At 53.1% G+C, this 21,228-nt stretch overlaps 1 protein-coding gene across 5 annotated transcripts in view; it reads left to right on the top strand.

Annotated features, from left to right (window-relative positions):
* Positions 1-21,228, top strand: part of LOC115129042 (PHD finger protein 14-like) — a 187,619-nt gene that overhangs the window by 24,560 nt on the left and 141,831 nt on the right. For all 5 annotated transcript variants that reach the window (XM_065017824.1, XM_065017822.1, XM_065017823.1 and 2 more), the window contains exons 8-12: positions 202-339; positions 1,959-2,105; positions 2,619-2,782; positions 4,370-4,476; positions 4,907-5,013. In XM_065017824.1, coding sequence (XP_064873896.1) covers positions 202-339; positions 1,959-2,105; positions 2,619-2,782; positions 4,370-4,476; positions 4,907-5,013 — 663 coding nt within the window. The remainder of the gene's footprint in view (positions 1-201; positions 340-1,958; positions 2,106-2,618; positions 2,783-4,369; positions 4,477-4,906; positions 5,014-21,228) is intronic.

Genomic DNA, 21,228 nt, shown 5'->3' with positions numbered 1-21,228 from the left:
TACTATATTTGAGAGGAGAATAATTAAAGCATTTGCAAGTTTCTCCATGTGGTCACTTTGTTTGTTTGATTGAACTGAGGGAAGTCATTGTCGAAGGTTTCTGAACCTTTTATGGTCTCCTTTGTCCCTGAGTGCAGTTTCTGAGCTCTCTATTGCATAAATGGGGTTTCTGACCAATGTTTTTGCTTCCTCTGTGTCCAGGAGTGCAGTTTCTGCGAGGACACCCGGTTCGCCCGGACAGGCGTGTGTATCAGTTGTGATGCTGGCATGTGCCGATCCTACTTCCACGTGACCTGTGCTCAGAGGGAGGGGCTTCTCTCCGAGGCAGCTGCGGAGGAGGTAAGAGAAGAAAACAGGACATGAATCATGTCACCCTGTGTTTTTTGTGTGTTTTTTTTGTCAAATTCCTCACATATGGTGTCAGAAGTGGGATTTTATTAAATCTCAGTCTGTTTTTAAAGACCCTGTTATGCGTTTCAACAACATAGCAGGGGTGAGGATGTTCTTAGAGCAGGATATCCATCAGATCCCAGTTTCCAGACCTCTCATCAGTAGCCTTAATTCATTTGATCAATTGATTGACTTCCTTACTTGGAATCAGTTTGTCAATGAGACAGTAAGGTATTCATTTACTGTAAGTTCCTCTGGTCCCAAAAGAGTAGTCCTTTAAAACAGTCTCTAAAACCGTCCCTGGCTCCTACACCAACCTCCTGCTTACATGGAAATTGTAATGACAAATCTAAGTCTGTATAAGTCTGTACACTATAACGGTCTGGTTATAGTTAGTATTCAGGATCCTTCTGCAGTGCAGCTCATATGCGAATCGCCTCACTTATTTCGGCGGCAAAAGGTGGCCGGCGCACCGATAAACCCAGCCCAGAAAGTGCCTACTCACCGTTATCCACTTAATCCAGTGAGCTGTGGCAAAGGGCCCCTATCAACAGGTGAAGCCTCTGATAAAAATCCACCGAAACACCTTAAGCCTAAACGGTTCTAGGGGAGCCAGGGGCCTGCCTGGGAAATGGCTGGCGGGTTTTGTAGTGTGTTTTATCCCTATGACGGAGGATGAAGAGGAAAGAGGGGGATGCATGTTTTAGGACCTTGAAGGTGAGCTGTATGGTTGTTGTGGATATGGAATATAATTTAGAAATACAGGCTTTTATTGTAATTCACTGTTTTCTTACCTGGAATTTGGAAGACCATTACTGAGAAAAAAATCACCATCGCCATACGCCGTTGTAGGAATAAGATACACTCTTCTTCACCAGTGAGCACAGTTCATCACTCTATGGGAGCACTACATTGATGTTATTTTGATCTCGGATAACAATGAAACCATTAGTATTTGTTAGTTTCTAATTCTCAGAGTAAAAACTCTACATACACTATGAAAGCTTAACCAAGTTTCATTCTTCCCAGAGGGTCAATACAGCTGCATTAGACAAAACATGTTTCCACCAACACAAGTATATATATATATATATATATACTCCAATTTAGATGCACTCCTCCTCTCCAACCCTTACATCTGTTATGGCTTGACAGGAAGACAAAGTGATGGGGTAATAAACCATTCCTTCTCACTTAAGGTGACCTGACCTCAACCCCCTTGATGTCTAATCCAAAGCTCTGCACCCGTTTCACCTATAGCACTCCCTTAACTGCCTCCCGTCCACCCAGCACATTCCAAAGCCATCTGTCTCCTACAGATAACCATTGATGTAAAAAAAACACACAAAAAACAGTCTCTATCACTCCTCAGGTACTATAGTATTACTTCTGATGTTCCATGTTTAACCCAGAATGGAACATGTTATTTTGAATGTAATTGACTGTATTTTACACAGGGAAATGGATCTCTTGACTTAAGAGTGCTGAAAGGCATGGCATACACAGTACACAAGGAACAATGTTGACCTGTGGTCGATCGTGTTTTGAACACGTGTGTGTTTCCCCAGGACATAGCCGATCCCTTCTTTGCGTACTGTAAGCAGCATGCGGACCGCTATGACAGGAAGTGGAAGAGGAAGAACTACCTGGCTCTCCAGTCCTACTGCAAGGCGTCTCTACAGGACAAAGAGAAGCAGCTGGCCCCCGAGGCACAGGTGAGAGGTCAAGACTGGCTCAGACTCACACTGTAAATAAATAGAAATGCTTGTCAGTGTTTGCGTCATTGATTCTTGTACATAGAACAATGACCTGTCATCGACAGTAAGTTATCCATATATCACTTATTTACTTTTATTTTACATTTACATTTGACATTTTAATCATTTATCAGACGCTCTTATGCAGAGCGACTTACAGTAGTGAGTGCATACATTTTGGTACTTTTTCATACTGGTCCCTCATGGGAATTGAACTCATAACCCTGGCATTGCAAGCTCCATGCTCTACCAACTGAGCCAGGCAGGAGTGAATTGAAGGAGAACCCAGCAGCAACAACCTGGGGAGGTTTTAAGTTGTAATTTCTGCGTCCAAGATGGCATCCTATTCCCTATATAGTGCACTCCTTTTGACCAGGACCTATAGGGAATAGAGTACCATTTGGGAAGCAGTCAAACTGTCATTAGATAATGAAGTGTGTGTTTCTTTGTGTTGTGTTGAACCCCTGGCAGGCCCGTATTACCACCCGGCTGCAGCAGTACCGGTCCAGGGCAGAGCTGTCCCGTAACACCCGGCCCCAGGCCTGGGTCCCCCGGGAAAAGCTGCCGCGACCCCTGACCTCCAGCGCCTCCGCCATCAGGAAACTCATGAGGAAGGCTGAGCTCATGGGCATCAGGTAGGAGTTAAAACCTCTTAATTGATCCAACTCTTTTATTTAAATTTTCGCCTAAAATGTCATACCCAAATCTAACTGCCTGTAGCTCAGGACCTGAAGCAAGGATATGCATATTATTGATACCATTTGAAAGGAAACACTTTGAAGTTTGTGGAAATGTGAAATTAATGTAGGAGACTATAACACATTAGATCTGGTAAAAGATAATACCATCATCTTTGAAATGCAAGAGAAAGGCCATAATGTATTATTCCAGCCCAGGCGCAATTTAGATTTTGACCAATAGATGGCAGCAGTGTATGTGCAAAGTGTTAGACTGAATCAATGAACCATTGCATATCTGTTCAAAATGTTGTGTCAAGACTGCCCAAATGTGCCTAATTGGTTTATTTATACATTTTTAAGTTCAAAACGGTGCACTCTCCTCAAACAATAGCATGGTATTATTTCACTGTAATAGCTACTGTAAATTGGACAGTGCAGTTAGATTAACAAGAATTTAAGCTTTCTGCCCTTATCAGATATGTCCTGGGTAATTTTAATGTTACTTACAACCTCATGCTTATCACATTAGCCTATGTTAGCTTAACCGTCCTGTGGGGGGGACATCGTTCCTGTAGAGGATTTATGTCTGCGGGAAAAGACAGTGTTCAGATCGACCAATAGCTGAGGTGTAGCCCAAATGTAGAATTTACTAGGGTTGTGCCAACATGGCAGTACTCATATTCATAATCGTATCCTTAAATTGACAGTTGATATTCGGATCGGATGATACTCATGATAGGAAAAAACGTGTTTTATTATGCCTAAATAGGTATTGGCAAAATACCTCCCTGCATGTTCTCACTGAAAAAAAGCTGCAAATTAGGAGCAGTGCCCGGAGGGGTGTGTGTGTGTCTGTGTCCTCAACGTGCAGTGGACCGTCAAGTTTGCTGTCACTCAGTCAGAATGTGCATCAGTTTATTGCATCAGTTTATCAGCATATTTTTTCCCTACCCTTGCCCCAATTTTGAGATATTATGCGCATTGATAGCTTGATAGCAAATGTTCTCACCATGTGATTTATCATAGTAGCAGGCAGCAGCAATCTAAATCATCAGACTGAAAACATGCGAGGTAAAGTTAAAATAAAGGTTAAATTAAAAATAAAATAATAAAGTCATCCGGTGAAATGATCCAATTGGAGCAGCAGGATCAACGTACAGCACGCCCTTCTCTTTACAGACAGACAAACTAGCCAGTTGAGTTATTTAGACTACACACATGAATGAATCAAAGACAGTATCTGAATGACATGAGAAGGATGCTTGCTGGCACCGAAAATAACTGTTTTTCCAATCACGGATAATTACAATAAATACTCAGATCATAATCTTATCCATAAATTGGCCAAATCAGTTACAATACTTGTTTTGTCCGACTACTCGGCACACCCCTAGAATTCACAAAGATTCGTTTTAACTGGAAGTGCGAGAGCTGCACCTTTTTCCCCTCGTCAGGGAGGGGCTCTGAGGTTAGAGAGGTGGACCGGCAACCAGAGGGTTGTCGGTTCAAATCCCGGGTCTGCCCTGTTTTTTTCTTCTTCAGCACGGACATCTTCCCCGTAGACACGTCAGACATCAGCGCCAGTGTGGACGGACGCAGGAAACACAAGCAGCCCGCCCTCACTGCAGACTTCGTCAACTATTACCTGGGTGAGCAGGGAAACCATCTGACGGATGGCTACGTAGACTTATATTACCAACCTAATACACGATTATACTTCATGTTGTTACTAAATGTGAACTGTCTTTGAGAGTCTGTGCCAGAGTTCTATAGGCTCTCAGCATGCAACCCTGGAAAAAAATACATTTTCTCCCCCAAAATGAATGATGATGATGCCATTGCCAGAAGTGTGTTTGCGGGTGTGCGTGAATGTGTGCACTCGCACGTGTTTGTGTGACGACACAGCGTGCCAGTAACCTTGAACAACATCCCCCAGCTATCTCCCAGCAGATCAGTACACCCTGTTTCTCATGTGCCTTTTCCTGTATATAGATGGAGATAGATTGGGATCGGTCCTATTGATGTGTGTGTATAGATTGGGATGGTGGTTTATTGATTGGTGTCCTTATTGCTATGCAGAGAGGAACATGAAGATGGTGCAGATCCAGGACAATATCTCTGAGCAGAAGAGCCTCAAAGACAAGCTGGAGAGTGAGCAGGAGAAGCTGCACGTCGACTACAACAAGGTTAGTAGGGGTACAAGCCGTAAAAACTACCGGGAAAAAATGCTTGCTTGACTGCTCTGTGGTAGTAGACACGGCCAGGGAGATGGTGGACAACATTTTTTATCCACGCTGTTATCAACCAGTCACTAGGGGTTTACCAGTGATTCTCCAGCAGCGTTGCTCTGAGTCCTCACACTGAAGCTGTGCTATGTCTTTGTACGACATGGCCTCTGGTCTTCAGAAACACAGACAGTGCGTCATTCATAAACGGACAATGACACATTGACCACTGTTTTACTACATACTGTGAAAAATGGCATTTTAAGAGCGTTCTTGTTCCTCCTCCGTCTAGCTCTCGCCATCTCTCATCTCTGTCTCTCGCTCTATCCATCTCGTTCTCCCTCAATCTCTTGTGTCCCTTGCCTTTTCTCTCTCTCTGTCTCTCCATCTACCTCCTTTCATCTGTCCTCCCCATGTGACCTGGGTACGGTGGCGCAGGGCAGCTTCGCTCCATCAGGCCCGATGAAGAAGGGAATAAAATAGCGGAGTAAAAGTCAGAGGAGTTAATGTTGCGTTCAGTCTTTCTGCCACACGTATTAGGCGTTATTAATGGAGTGTGTGTTGCTAATTGCACCGCTCGACTTGCTTTTACATGGAGATGGAAAGAGAAAAACAGAGAAGGAGCGAGGAGCGGCCCTGGGAGAGATGGAGAAACACAGAGAGGGAAAGAGGGAGAAGCGGCCCTGGGAGAGATGGAGAAACACAGAGAGGGAAAGAGGGAGAAGCGGCCCTGGGAGAGATGGAGAAACACAGAGAGGGAAAGAGGGAGAAGCGGCCCTGGGAGAGATGGAGAAACACAGAGAGGGAAAGAGGGAGAAGCGGCCCTGGGAGAGATGGAGAAACACAGAGAGGGAAAGAGGGAGAAGCGGCCCTGGGAGAGATGGAGAAACACAGAGAGGGAAAGAGGGAGAAGCGGCCCTGGGAGAGATGGAGAAACAGAGAGGGAAAGAGGGAGAAGCGGCCCTGGGAGAGATGGAGAAACACAGAGAGGGAAAGAGGGAGAAGCGGCCCTGGGAGAGATGGAGAAACACAGAGAGGGAAAGAGGGAGAAGCGGCCCTGGGAGAGATGGAGAAACAGAGGGAAAGAGGGAGAAGCGGCCCTGGGAGAGATGGAGAAACACAGAGAGGGAAAGAGGGAGAAGCGGCCCTGGGAGAGATGGAGAAACACAGAGAGGGAAAGAGGGAGAAGCGGCCCTGGGAGAGATGGAGAAACACAGAGAGGGAAAGAGGGAGAAGCGGCCCTGGGAGAGATGGAGAAACACAGAGAGGGAAAGAGGGAGAAGCGGCCCTGGGAGAGATGGAGAAACACAGAGAGGGAAAGAGGGAGAAGCGGCCCTGGGAGAGATGGAGAAACACAGAGAGGGAAAGAGGGAGAAGCGGCCCTGGGAGAGATGGAGAAACACAGAGAGGGAAAGAGGGAGAAGCGGCCCTGGGAGAGATGGAGAAACAGAGAGGGAAAGAGGGAGAAGCGGCCCGGGAGAGATGGAGAAACACAGAGAGGGAAAGAGGGAGAAGCGGCCCGGGAGAGATGGAGAAACACAGAGAGGGAAAGAGGGAGAAGCGGCCCTGGGAGAGATGGAGAAACACAGAGAGGGAAAGAGGGAGAAGCGGCCCTGGGAGAGATGGAGAAACACAGAGAGGGAAATAGGGAGAAGCGGCACTGGGAGAGATGGAGAAACACAAAGAGGGAGAAGCGGCCCTGGGAGAGATGGAGAAACACAAAGAGGGAGAAGCGGCCCTGGGAGAGATGGAGAAACACAGAGAGGGAAAGAGGGAGAAGCGGCCCTGGGAGAGATGGAGAAACACAGAGAGGGAAAGAGGGAGAAGCGGCCCTGGGAGAGATGGAGAAACACAGAGAGGGAAAGAGGGAGAAGCGGCACTGGGAGAGATGGAGAAACACAGAGAGGGAAATAGGGAGAAGCGGCCCTGGGAGAGATGGAGAAACACAGAGAGGGAAAGAGGGAGAAGCGGCCCTGGGAGAGATGGAGAAACACAGAGAGGGAAAGAGGGAGAAGCGGCCCTGGGAGAGATGGAGAAACAGAGAGGGAAAGAGGGAGAAGCGGCCCTGGGAGAGATGGAGAAACACAGAGAGGGAAAGAGGGAGAAGCGGCCCTGGGAGAGATGGAGAAACACAGAGAGGGAAATAGGGAGAAGCGGCCCTGGGAGAGATGGAGAAACACAGAGAGGGAAAGAGGGAGAAGCGGCCCTGGGAGAGATGGAGAAACAGAGAGGGAAAGAGGGAGAAGCGGCCCTGGGAGAGATGGAGAAACACAGAGAGGGAAAGAGGGAGAAGCGGCCCTGGGAGAGATGGAGAAACACAGAGAGGGAAAGAGGGAGAAGCGGCCCTGGGAGAGATGGAGAAACACAGAGAGGGAAAGAGGGAGAAGCGGCCCTGGGAGAGATGGAGAAACACAGAGAGGGAAAGAGGGAGAAGCGGCCCTGGGAGAGATGGAGAAACAGAGAGGGAAAGAGGGAGAAGCGGCCCTGGGAGAGATGGAGAAACACAGAGAGGGAAAGAGGGAGAAGCGGCCCTGGGAGAGATGGAGAAACACAGAGAGGGAAAGAGGGAGAAGCGGCCCTGGGAGAGATGGAGAAACACAGAGAGGGAAAGAGGGAGAAGCGGCCCTGGGAGAGATGGAGAAACACAGAGAGGGAAAGAGGGAGAAGCGGCCCTTGGAGAGATGGAGAAACACAGAGAGGGAGAAGCGGCCCTGGGAGAGATGGAGAAACACAGAGAGGGAAAGAGGGAGAAGCGGCCCTGGGAGAGATGGAGAAACACAGAGAGGGAAAGAGGGAGAAGCGGCCCTGGGAGAGATGGAGAAACACAGAGAGGGAAAGAGGGAGAAGCGGCCCTGGGAGAGATGGAGAAACACAGAGGGAAAGAGGGAGAAGCGGCCCTGGGAGAGATGGAGAAACAGAGAGGGAAAGAGGGAGAAGCGGCCCTGGGAGAGATGGAGAAACACAGAGAGGGAAAGAGGGAGAAGCGGCCCTGGGAGAGATGGAGAAACACAGAGAGGGAAATAGGGAGAAGCGGCACTGGGAGAGATGGAGAAACACAAAGCGGGAGAAGCGGCCCTGGGAGAGATGGAGAAACACAGAGAGGGAAATAGGGAGAAGCGGCCCTGGGAGAGATGGAGAAACACAGAGAGGGAAAGAGGGAGAAGCGGCCCTGGGAGAGATGGAGAAACACAAAGAGGGAGAAGCGGCCCTGGGAGAGATGGAGAAACACAGAGAGGGAAATAGGGAGAAGCGGCCCTGGGAGAGATGGAGAAACACAGAGGGAAAGAGGGAGAAGCGGCCCTGGGAGAGATGGAGAAACACAGAGAGGGAAAGAGGGCGAAGTGGCCCTGGGAGAGATGGAGAAACACAGAGAGGGAAAGAGGGAGAAGCGGCCCTGGGAGAGATGGAGAAACACAGAGAGGGAAAGAGGGAGAAGCGGCCCTGGGAGAGATGGAGAAACACAGAGAGGGAAAGAGGGAGAAGCGGCCCTGGGAGAGATGGAGAAACACAGAGAGGGAAAGAGGGAGAAGCGGCCCTGGGAGAGATGGAGAAACACAGAGAGGGAAAGAGGGAGAAAAAGCCCTGGGAGAGATGGAGAAACACAGAGAGGGAAAGAGGGAGAAGCGGCCCTGGGAGAGATGGAGAAACAGAGAGGGAAAGAGGGAGATGCGGCCCTGGGAGAGATGGAGAAACACAGAGAGGGAAAGAGGGAGAAGCTGCCCTGGGAGAGATGGAGAAACACAGAGAGGGAAAGAGGGAGAAGCGGCCCTGGGAGAGATGGAGAAACACAGAGAGGGAAAGAGGGAGAAGCGGCCCTGGGAGAGATGGAGAAACACAGAGAGGGAAATAGGGAGAAGCGGCACTGGGAGAGATGGAGAAACACAAAGAGGGAGAAGCGGCCCTGGGAGAGATGGAGAAACACAAAGAGGGAGAAGCGGCCCTGGGAGAGATGGAGAAACACAGAGAGGGAAAGAGGGAGAAGCGGCCCTGGGAGAGATGGAGAAACACAGAGAGGGAAAGAGGGAGAAGCGGCCCTGGGAGAGATGGAGAAACACAGAGAGGGAAAGAGGGAGAAGCGGCACTGGGAGAGATGGAGAAACACAGAGAGGGAAATAGGGAGAAGCGGCCCTGGGAGAGATGGAGAAACACAGAGAGGGAAAGAGGGAGAAGCGGCCCTGGGAGAGATGGAGAAACACAGAGAGGGAAAGAGGGAGAAGCGGCCCTGGGAGAGATGGAGAAACACAGAGAGGGAAATAGGGAGAAGCGGCACTGGGAGAGATGGAGAAACACAAAGAGGGAGAAGCGGCCCTGGGAGAGATGGAGAAACACAGAGAGGGAAATAGGGAGAAGCGGCCCTGGGAGAGATGGAGAAGTGGCCCTGGGAGAGATGGAGAAACACAGAGAGGGAAAGAGGGAGAAGCGGCCCTGGGAGAGATGGAGAAACACAGAGAGGGAAAGAGGGGGAGAGATGGAGAAACACAGAGAGGGGAGAAGATGGGGAGAGATGGAGAAACACAGAGAGGGAAATAGGGAGAAGCGGCCCTGGGAGAGATGGAGAAACACAGAGAGGGAAATAGGGAGAAGCGGCCCTGGGAGAGATGGAGAAACACAGAGAGGGAAAGAGGAGAAGCGGCCCTGGGAGAGATGGAGAAACACAGAGAGGGAAATAGGGAGAAGCGGCCCTGGGAGAGATGGAGAAACACAGAGAGGGAAAGAGGAGAAGCGGCCCTGGGAGAGATGGAGAAACACAGAGAGGGAAAGAGGGAGAAGCGGCCCTGGGAGAGATGGAGAAACACAGAGAGGGAAAGAGGGAGAAGCGGCCCTGGGAGAGATGGAGAAACACAGAGAGGGAAAGAGGGAGAAGCGGCCCTGGGAGAGATGGAGAAACACAGAGAGGGAAAGAGGGAGAAGCGGCCCTGGGAGAGATGGAGAAACACAGAGAGGGAAAGAGGGAGAAGCGGCCCTGGGAGAGATGGAGAAACACAGAGAGGGAAAGAGGGAGAAGCGGCCCTGGGAGAGATGGAGAAACACAGAGAGGGAAAGAGGGAGAAGCGGCCCTGGGAGAGATGGAGAAACACAGAGAGGGAAAGAGGGAGAAGCGGCCCTGGGAGAGATGGAGAAACACAGAGAGGGAAAGAGGGAGAAGCGGCCCTGGGAGAGATGGAGAAACACAGAGAGGGAAAGAGGGAGAAGCGGCCCTGGGAGAGATGGAGAAACACAGAGAGGGAAAGAGGGAGAAGCGGCCCTGGGAGAGATGGAGAAACACAGAGAGGGAAAGAGGGAGAAGCGGCCCTGGGAGAGATGGAGAAACAGAGAGAGGAAAGAGGGAGAAGCGGCCCTGGGAGAGATGGAGAAACACAGAGAGGGAAAGAGGGAGAAGCGCCCTGGGAGAGATGGAGAAACACAGAGAGGGAAAGAGGGAGAAGCGGCCCTGGGAGAGATGGAGAAACACAGAGAGGGGAAAGAGGGAGAAGCACAGGGAAAGAGGGAAGCGGCCCTGGGAGAGATGGAGAAACACAGAGAGGGAAAGAGGGAGAAGCGGCCCTGGGAGAGATGGAGAAACACAGAGAGGGAAAGAGGGAGAAGCGGCCCTGGGAGAGATGGAGAAACACAGAGGGGAAAGAGGGAGAAGCGGCCCTGGGAGAGATGGAGAAACACAGAGAGGGAAAGAGGGGAGAAGAAGCGGCCCTGGGAGAGATGGAGAAACACAGAGAGGGAAATAGGGAGAAGCGGCCCTGGGAGAGATGGAGAAACACAGAAGGGAGAAGGCGGCCCTGGGAGAGATGGAGAAACACAGAGAGGGAAAGAGGGAGAAGCGGCCCTGGGAGAGATGGAGAAACACAGAGAGGGAAAGAGGGAGAAGCGGCCCTGGGAGAGATGGAGAAACACAGAGAGGGAAAGAGGGAGAAGCGGCCCTGGGAGAGATGGAGAAACACAGAGAGGAAAGAGGGAGAAGCGGCCCTGGGAGAGATGGAGAAACACAGAGAGGGAAAGAGGGAGAAGCGGCCCTGGGAGAGATGGAGAAACACAGAGAGGGAAAGAGGGAGAAGCGGCCCTGGGAGAGATGGAGAAACACAGAGAGGGAAAGAGGGAGAAGCGGCCCTGGGAGAGATGGAGAAACACAGAGAGGGAAAGAGGGAGAAGCGGCCCTGGGAGAGATGGAGAAACACAGAGAGGGAAAGAGGGAGAAGCGGCCCTGGGAGAGATGGAGAAACACAGAGAGGGAAAGAGGGAGAAGCGGCCCTGGGAGAGATGGAGAAACACAGAGAGGAAAGAGGGAGAAGCGGCCCTGGGAGAGATGGAGAAACACAGAGAGGGAAAGAGGAGAAGCGGCCCTGGGAGAGATGGAGAAACACAGAGAGGGAAAGAGGGAGAAGCGGCCCTGGGAGAGATGGAGAAACACAGAGAGGGAAAGAGGGAGAAGCGGCCCTGGGAGAGATGGAGAAACACAGAGAGGGAAAGAGGGAGAAGCGGCCCTGGGAGAGATGGAGAAACACAGAGAGGGAAAGAGGGAGAAGCGGCCCTGGGAGAGATGGAGAAACACAGAGAGGAAAGAGGGAGGAGAAGCGGCCCTGGGAGAGATGGAGAAACACAGAGAGGGAAAGAGGGAGAAGCGGCCCTGGGAGAGATGGAGAAACACAGAGAGGGAAAGAGGGAGAAGCGGCCCTGGGAGAGATGGAGAAACACAGAGAGGGAAAGAGGGAGAAGCGGCCCTGGGAGAGATGGAGAAACACAGAGAGGGAAAGAGGGAGAAGCGGCCCTGGGAGAGATGGAGAAACACAGAGAGGGAAAGAGGGAGAAGCGGCCCTGGGAGAGATGGAGAAACACAGAGAGGGAAAGAGGGAGAAGCGGCCCTGGGAGAGATGGAGAAACACAGAGAGGAAAGAGGGAGAAGGGCCCTGGGAGAGATGGAGAAACACAGAGGGAAAGAGGGAGAAGAGAGATGGAGAAACACAGAGAGGAAAGAGGGAGAAGCGGCCCTGGGAGAGATGGAGAAACACAGAGAGGGAAAGAGGGAGAAGCGGCCCTGGGAGAGATGGAGAAACACAGAGAGGGAAAGAGGAGAAGCGGCCCTGGGAGAGATGGAGAAACACAGAGAGGAAAGAGGGAGAGATGGAGAGATGGAGAAACACAGAGAGGGAAAGAGGGAGAAGCGGCCCTGGGAGAGATGGAGAAACACAGAGAGGGAAAGAGGAAAGAAGGGAAAGCGGCCCTGGGAGAGATGGAGAAACACAGAGAGGGAAAGAGGGAGAAGCGGCCCTGGGAGAGATGGAGAAACACAGAGAGGGAAAGGGGAGAAGAGATGGAGAAACACAGAGAGGAAAGAGGGAGAAGCGGCCCTGGGAGAGATGGAGAAACACAGAGAGGGAAAGAGGGAGAAGCGGCCCTGGGAGAGATGGAGAAACACAGAGAGGGAAAGAGGGAGAAGCGGCCCTGGGAGAGATGGAGAAACACAGAGAGGGAAAGAGGGAGAAGCGGCCCTGGGAGAGATGGAGAAACACAGAGAGAGGGAAAGAGAGATGGAGAAACACAGAGGGAAAGAGGGAGAAGCCCTGGGAGAGATGGAGAAACACAGAGAGGGAAAGAGGGAGAAGCGGCCCTGGGAGAGATGGAGAAACACAGAGAGGGAAAGAGGGAGAAGCGGCCCTGGGAGAGATGGAGAAACACAGAGAGGAAAGAGGGAGAAGCGGCCCTGGGAGAGATGGAGAAACACAGAGAGGGAAAGAGGGAGAAGCGGCCCTGGGAGAGATGGAGAAACACAGAGAGGGAAAGAGGGAGAAGCGGCCCTGGGAGAGATGGAGAAACACAGAGAGGGAAAGAGGGAGAAGCGGCCCTGGGAGAGATGGAGAAACACAGAGAGGGAAAGAGGGAGAAGCGGCCCTGGGAGAGATGGAGAAACACAGAGAGGGAAAGAGGGAGAAGCGGCCCTGGAGAGATGGAGAAACACAGAGAGGGAAAGAGGGAGAAGCGGCCCTGGAGAGATGGAGAAACACAGAGAGGGAAAGAGGGAGAAGCGGCCCTGGGAGAGATGGAGAAACACAGAGAGGGAAAGAGGGAGAAGCGGCCCTGGGAGAGATGGAGAAACACAGAGAGGGAAAGAGGGAGAAGGCCCTGGGAGAGATGGAGAAACACAGAGAGGAAAAGAGGGAGAAGCGGCCCTGGGAGAGATGGAGAAACACAGAGAGGGAAAGAGGGAGAAGCGGCCCTGGGAGAGATGGAGAAACACAGAGAGGGAAAGAGGGAGAAGCGGCCCTGGGAGAGATGGAGAAACACAGAGAGGGAAAGAGGGAGAAGCGGCCCTGGGAGAGATGGAGAAACACAGAGAGGGAAAGAGGGAGAAGCGGCCCTGGGAGAGATGGAGAAACACAGAGAGGGAAAGAGGGAGAAGCGGCCCTGGGAGAGATGGAGAAACACAGAGAGGGAAAGAGGGAGAAGCGGCCCTGGGAGAGATGGAGAAACACAGAGAGGGAAAGAGGGAGAAGCGGCCCTGGGAGAGATGGAGAAACACAGAGAGGGAAAGAGGGAGAAGCGGCCTGGGAGAGATGGAGAAACACAGAGAGGAAAGAGGGAGAAGCGGCCCTGGGAGAGATGGAGAAACACAGAGAGGGAAAGAGGGAGAAGCGGCCCTGGGAGAGATGGAGAAACACAGAGAGGGAAAGAGGGAGAAGCGGCCCTGGGAGAGATGGAGAAACACAGAGAGGGAAAGAGGGAGAAGCGGCCCTGGGAGAGATGGAGAAACACAGAGAGGGAAAGAGGGAGAAGCGGCCCTGGGAGAGATGGAGAAACACACAGAGGGAAAAAGAGGGAGAAGCGGCCCTGGGAGAGATGGAGAGATGGAGAAACTGGGAGAGATGGAGAAACACAGAGAGGGAAAGAGAAAGCGGCCCTGGGAGAGATGGAGAAACACAGAGAGGGAAAGAGGGAGAAGCGGCCCTGGGAGAGATGGAGAAACACAGAGAGGGAAAGAGGGAGAAGCGGCCCTGGGAGAGATGGAGAAACACAGAGAGGGAAAGAGGGAGAAGCGGCCCTGGGAGAGATGGAGAAACACAGAGAGGGAAAGAGGGAGAAGCGGCCCTGGGAGAGATGGAGAAACACAGAGAGGGAAAGAGGGAGAAGCGGCCCTGGGAGAGATGGAGAAACACAGAGAGGGAAAGAGGGAGAAGCGGCCCTGGGAGAGATGGAGAAACACAGAGAGGGAAAGAGGAGAAGCGGCCCTGGGAGAGATGGAGAAACACAGAGAGGGAAAGAGGGAGAAGCGGCCCTGGGAGAGATGGAGAAACACAGAGAGGGAAAGAGGGAGAAGCGGCCCTGGGAGAGATGGAGAAACACAGAGAGGGAAAGAGGGAGAAGCGGCCCTGGGAGAGATGGAGAAACACAGAGAGGGAAAGAGGGAGAAGCGGCACTGGGAGAGAGAAACACAGAGAGAAAGAGAGGGAGAGGGAGAAGGCCCTGGGAGAGATGGAGAAACACAGAGAGGAAAGAGGGAGAAGCGGCCCTGGGAGAGATGGAGAAACACAGAGAGGGAAAGAGGGAGAAGCGGCCCTGGAGAGATGGAGAAACACAAAGAGGGAGAAGGCCCTGGGAGAGATGGAGAAACACAGAGAGGGAAATAGGGAGAAGCGGCCCTGGGAGAGATGGAGAAACACAGAGAGGGAAAGAGGGAGAAGCGGCCCTGGGAGAGATGGAGAAACACAGAGAGGAAAGAGGGAGAAGTGGCCCTGGGAGAGAAGAAACACAGAGAGGGAAAGAGGGAGAAGCGGCCCTGGGAGAGATGGAGAAACACAGAGAGGGAAAGAGGAGAAGCGGCCCTGGGAGAGATGGAGAAACACAGAGAGGGAAAGAGGGAGAAGCGGCCCTGGGAGAGATGGAGAAACACAGAGAGGGAAAGAGGGAGAAGCGGCCCTGGGAGAGATGGAGAAACACAGAGAGAAAGAGGGAGAAAGAGAGATGGAGAAACACAGAGAGGGAAAGAGGGAGAAGCGGCCCTGGGAGAGATGGAGAAACACAGAGAGGGAAAGAGGGAGAAGCGGCCCTGGGAGAGATGGAGAAACACAGAGAGGGAAAGAGGGAGAAGCGGCCCTGGGAGAGATGGAGAAACACAGAGAGGGAAAGAGGGAGAAGCGGCCCTGGGAGAGATGGAGAAACACAGAGAGGGAAAGCGGCCCTGGGAGAGATGGAGAAACACAGAGAGGAAAGAGGGAGAAGCGGCCCTGGGAGAGATGGAGAAACACAGAGAGGGAAAGAGGGAGAAGCGGCCCTGGGAGAGATGGAGAAACACAGAGAGGGAAAGAGGGAGAAGCGGCCCTGGGAGAGATGGAGAAACACAGAGAGGGAAAGAGGGAGAAGCGGCCCTGGGAGAGATGGAGAAACACAGAGAGGGAAAGAGGGAGAAGCGGCCCTGGGAGAGATGGAGAAACACAGAGAGGGAAAGAGGGAGAAGCGGCCCTGGGAGAGATGGAGAAACACAGAGAGGGGAAAGAGGAGAAGCGGCCCTGGGAGAGATGGAGAAACACAGAGAGGGAAAGAGGAGAAGCGGCCCTGGGAGAGATGGAGAAACACAGAGAGGGAAAGAGGGAGAAGGGCCCTGGGAGAGATGGAGAAACACAGAGAGGGAAAGAGGGAGAAGCGGCCCTGGGAGAGATGGAGAAACACAGAGAGGGAAAGAGGGAGAAACACAAAGAGGGAGAAGTGTCCTGGGAGAGATGGAGAAACACAGAGAGGGAAAGAGGGAGAAGCGGCCCTGGGAGAGATGGAGAAACACAGAGAGGGAAAGAGGGAGAAGCGGCCCTGGGAGAGATGGAGAAACACAAGGGAAAGAGGAGAAGCGGCCCTGGGAGAGATGGAGAAACACAGAGAGGGAAAGAGGGAGAAGCGGCCCTGGGAGAGATGGAGAAACACAGAGGGAAAGAGGGAGAAGGGCCCTGGGAGAGATGGAGAAACACAGAGAGGGAAAGAGGGAGAAGCGGCCCTGGGAGAGATGGAGAAACACAGAGAGGGAAAGAGGGAGAAGCGGCCCTGGGAGAGATGGAGAAACACAGAGAGGGAAAGAGGGAGAAGCGGCCCTGGGAGAGATGGAGAAACACAGAGAGGGAAAGAGGGAGAAGCGGCCCTGGGAGAGATGGAGAAACACAGAGAGGGAAAGAGGGAGAAGCGGCCCTGGGAGAGATGGAGAAACACAGAGAGGGAAAGAGGGAGAAGCGGCCCTGGGAGAGATGGAGAAACACAGAGAGGAAAGAGGGGAGAAGCGGCCCTGGGAGAGATGGAGAAACACAGAGAGGGAAAGAGGAGAAGCGGCCCTGGGAGAGATGGAGAAACACAGAGAGGGAAAGAGGGAGAAGCGGCCCTGGGAGAGATGGAGAAACACAGAGAGGGAAAGAGGGAGAAGCGGCCCTGGGAGAGATGGAGAAACACAGAGAGGGAAAGAGGGAGAAGCGGCCCTGGGAGAGATGGAGAAACACAGAGAGGGAAATAGGGAGAAGAGAGATGGAGAAACACAAAGAGGGAGAAGCGGCCTGGGAGAGATGGAGAAACACAGAGAGGGAAATAGGGAGAAGCGGCCCTGGGAGAGATGGAGAAACACAGAGAGGGAAAGAGGGAGAAGCGGCCCTGGGAGAGATGGAGAAACACAAAGAGGGAGAAGCGGCCCTGGGAGAGATGGAGAAACACAGAGAGGGAAAAGAGGGAGAAGCGGCCCTGGGAGAGATGGAGAAACACAGAGAGGAAAGAGGGAGAAGCGGCCCTGGGAGAGATGGAGAAACACAGAGAGGAAAGAGGGAGAAGTGGCCCTGGGAGAGATGGAGAAACACAGAGAGGAAAGAGGGAGAAGCGGCCTGGGAGAGATGGAGAAACACAGAGAGGGAAAGAGGGAGAAGCGGCCCTGGGAGAGATGGAGAAACACAGAGAGGGAAAGAGGATGGAGAAACACAGAGAGGGAAATAGGGAGAAGCGGCCCTGGGAGAGATGGAGAAACACAGAGAGGGAAAGAGGGAGAAGCGGCCCTGGGAGAGATGGAGAAACACAGAGGGGAAAGAGGGAGAAGGCCCTGGGAGAGATGGAGAAACACAGAGAGGGAAAGAGGGAGAAGGCCCTGGGAGAGATGGAGAAACACAGAGAGGGAAAGAGGGAGAAGCGGCCCTGGGAGAGATGGAGAAACACAGAGAGGAAAGGGAGAAGAGGGAAACAGAGAGGAAAGAGGGAGAAGCGGCCTGGGAGAGATGGAGAAACACAGAGGGAAAGAGGGAGAAGGGCCCTGGGAGAGATGGAGAAACACAGAGAGGAAAGAGGGAGAAGCGCCCTGGGAGAGATGGAGAAACACAGAGAGGGAAAGAGGGAGAAGCGGCCCTGGGAGAGATGGAGAAACACAGAGAGGGAAAGAGGGAGAAGCGGCCCTGGGAGAGATGGAGAAACACAGAGAGGGAAAGAGGGAGAAGCGGCCCTGGGAGAGATGGAGAAACACAGAGAGGGAAAGAGGGAGAAGCGGCCCTGGGAGAGATGGAGAACACAGAGGGAAAGAGGAGAAGCGGCCCTGGGAGAGATGGAGAAACACAGAGAGGAAAGAGGGAGAAGCGGCCCTGGGAGAGATGGAGAAACACAGAGAGGGAAAGAGGGAGAAGCGGCCCTGGGAGAGATGGAGAAACACAGAGAGGGAAAGAGGGAGAAGCGGCCCTGGGAGAGATGGAGAAACACAGAGAGGGAAAGAGGGAGAAGCGGCCCTGGGAGAGATGGAGAAACACAGAGAGGGAAAGAGGGAGAAAAAGCCCTGGGAGAGATGGAGAAACACAGAGAGGGAAAGAGGGAGAAGCGGCCCTGGGAGAGATGGAGAAACACAGAGAGGGAAAGAGGGAGAAGCGGCCCTGGGAGAGATGGAGAAACACAGAGAGGAAAGAGGGAGAAGCGGCCCTGGGAGAGATGGAGAAACACAGAGAGGGAAAGAGGGAGAAGCGGCCCTGGGAGAGATGGAGAAACAGAGAGGGAAAGAGGGAGAAGCGGCCCTGGGAGAGATGGAGAAACACAGAGAGGGAAAGAGGAGAAGCGGCCCTGGGAGAGATGGAGAAACACAGAGAGGGAAAGAGGGAGAAGCGGCCCTGGGAGAGATGGAGAAACACAGAGAGGGAAAGAGGGAGAAGCGGCCCTGGGAGAGATGGAGAAACACAGAGAGGGAAAGAGGGAGAAGCGGCCCTGGGAGAGATGGAGAAACACAGAGAGGGAAAGAGGGAGAAGCGGCCCTGGGAGAGATGGAGAAACACAGAGAGGGAAATAGGGAGAAGCGGCCCTGGGAGAGATGGAGAAACACAGAGAGGGAAAGAGGAGAAGCGGCCCTGGGAGAGATGGAGAAACACAGAGAGGGAAAGAGGGAGAAGCGGCCCTGGGAGAGATGGAGAAACACAGAGAGGGAAAGAGGGAGAAGCGGCCCTGGGAGAGATGGAGAAACACAGAGAGGGAAAGAGGAGAGAAGGCCCTGGGAGAGATGGAGAAACACAGAGAGGGAAAGAGGGAGAAGCGGCCCTGGGAGAGATGGAGAAACACAGAGAGGGAAAGAGGGAGAAGCGGCCCTGGGAGAGATGGAGAAACACAGAGAGGGAAAGAGGGAGAAGCGGCCCTGGGAGAGATGGAGAAACACAGAGAGGGAAAGAGGGAGAAGCGGCCCTGGGAGAGATGGAGAAACACAGAGAGGGAAAGAGGGGAGAAGCGGCCCTGGGAGAGATGGAGAAACACAGAGAGAGGAAAAAGAGGGAGAAGGGCCTGGGAGAGATGGAGAAACACAGAGAGGGAAAGAGGAGAAGGCCCTGGGAGAGATGGAGAAACACAGAGAGGGAAAGAGGGAGAAGCGGCCCTGGGAGAGATGGAGAAACACAGAGAGGGAAAGAGGGAGAAGCGGCCCTGGGAGAGATGGAGAAACACAGAGAGGGGAAAGAGGGAGAAGCCCCTGGGAGAGATGGAGAAACACAGAGAGGGAAAGAGGGAGAAGCGGCCCTGGGAGAGATGGAGAAACACAGAGAGGGAAAGAGGGAGAAGGGAAGAGATGGAGAAACACAGAGAGGAAAGAGGGAGAAGCCCTGGGAGAGATGGAGAAACACAGAGAGGGAAAGAGGGAGAAGAGAGATGGAGAAACACAGAGAGGAAAGAGGGAGAAGGCCCTGGGAGAGATGGAGAAACACAGAGAGGGAAAGAGGGAGAAGCGGCCCTGGGAGAGATGGAGAAACACAGAGAGGGAAAGAGGGAGAAGCGGCCCTGGGAGAGATGGAGAAACACAAAGAGGGAGAAGCGGCCCTGGGAGAGATGGAGAAACACAGAGAGGGAAAGAGGGAGAAGCGGCCCTGGGAGAGATGGAGAAACACAGAGAGGGAAAGAGGGAGAAGCGGCCCTGGGAGAGATGGAGAAACACAGAGAGGGAAAGAGGAGAAGCGGCCCTGGGAGAGATGGAGAAACACAGAGAGGGAAAGAGGGAGAAGCGGCCCTGGGAGAGATGGAGAAACACAGAGAGGGAAAGAGGGAGAAGCGGCCCTGGGAGAGATGGAGAAACACAGAGAGGGAAAGAGGGAGAAGGGCCACTGGGAGAAGGCCCTGGGAGAGATGGAGAAACACAGAGAGGGAAATAGGGAGAAGCGGCCCTGGGAGAGATGGAGAAACACAGAGAGGGAAAGAGGGAGAAGCGGCCCTGGGAGAGATGGAGAAACACAGAGAGAAAGAGGAGAAGGCCCTGGGAGAGATGGAGAAACACAGAGAGGGAAAGAGGGAGAAGCGCCCTGGGAGAGATGGAGAAACACAGAGAGGGAAAGAGGGAGAAGCGGCCCTGGGAGAGATGGAGAAACACAGAGAGGGAAAGAGGGAGAAGCGGCCCTGGGAGAGATGGAGAAACACAGAGAGGGAAAGAGGGAGAAGCGGCCCTGGGAGAGATGGAGAAACACAGAGAGGAAAGAGGGAGAAGCGGCCCTGGGAGAGATGATGGAGAAACACAGAGAGGGGAAAGAGGGAGAAGCGGCCCTGGGAGAGATGGAGAAACACAGAGGAGGGAAAGAGAGCCCTGGGAGAGATGGAGAAACACAGAGAGGGAAAGAGGGAGAGAGATGGAGAAACACAGAGAGGGAAAGAGGGAGAAGCGGCCCTGGGAGAGATGGAGAAACACAGAGAGGGAAAGAGGGAGAAGCGGCCCTGGGAGAGATGGAGAAACACAGAGAGGGAAAGAGGGAGAAGCGGCCCTGGGAGAGATGGAGAAACACAAAGAGGGAAAGAGGGAGAAGCGGCCCTGGGAGAGATGGAGAAACACAGAGAGGGAAAGAGGGAGAAGCGGCCCTGGGAGAGATGGAGAAACACAGAGAGGGAAAGGAGAAGCGGCCCTGGGAGAGATGGAGAAACACAGAGAGGAAAGAGGAGAAGCGCCCTGGGAGAGATGGAGAAACACAGAGAGGGAAAGAGGGAGAAGCGGCCCTGGGAGAGATGGAGAAACACAGAGAGGGAAATAGGGAGAAGCGGCCCTGGGAGAGATGGAGAAACACAGAGGGAAAGAGGGAGAAGCGGCCCTGGGAGAGATGGAGAAACACAGAGAGGGAAAGAGGGCGAAGTGGCCCTGGGAGAGATGGAGAAACACAGAGAGGGAAAGAGGGAGAAGCGGCCCTGGGAGAGATGGAGAAACACAGAGAGGGAAAGAGGGAGAAGCGGCCCTGGGAGAGATGGAGAAACACAGAGAGGGAAAGAGGGAGAAGCGGCCCTGGGAGAGATGGAGAAACACAGAGAGGGAAAGAGGGAGAAGCGGCCCTGGGAGAGATGGAGAAACACAGAGAGGGAAAGAGGGAGAAAAAGCCCTGGGAGAGATGGAGAAACACAGAGAGGGAAAGAGGGAGAAGCGGCCCTGGAGAGATGGAGAAACACAGAGAGGAAAGAGGGAGAAGCGGCCCTGGGAGAGATGGAGAAACACAGAGAGGAAAGAGGGAGAAGCGGCCCTGGGAGAGATGGAGAAACACAGAGAGGGAAAGAGGGAGAAGCACTGGGAGAGATGGAGAAACACAAAGAGGGAGAAGCGGCCCTGGGAGAGATGGAGAAACACAGAGAGGGAAATAGGGAGAAGCGGCCCTGGGAGAGATGGAGAAACACAGAGAGGGAAAGAGGAGAAGAGAGATGGAGAAACACAAAGGGAGGAGAAGCGGCCCTGGGAGAGATGGAGAAACACAGAGAGGG

This window comes from Oncorhynchus nerka, linkage group LG4, assembly GCF_034236695.1.
Source record: "Oncorhynchus nerka isolate Pitt River linkage group LG4, Oner_Uvic_2.0, whole genome shotgun sequence".
NCBI lineage: Eukaryota > Metazoa > Chordata > Actinopteri > Salmoniformes > Salmonidae > Oncorhynchus > Oncorhynchus nerka.
Note: the sequence above shows the minus strand (reverse complement) of the source record. Positions and strands in the feature narration are given on the sequence as shown.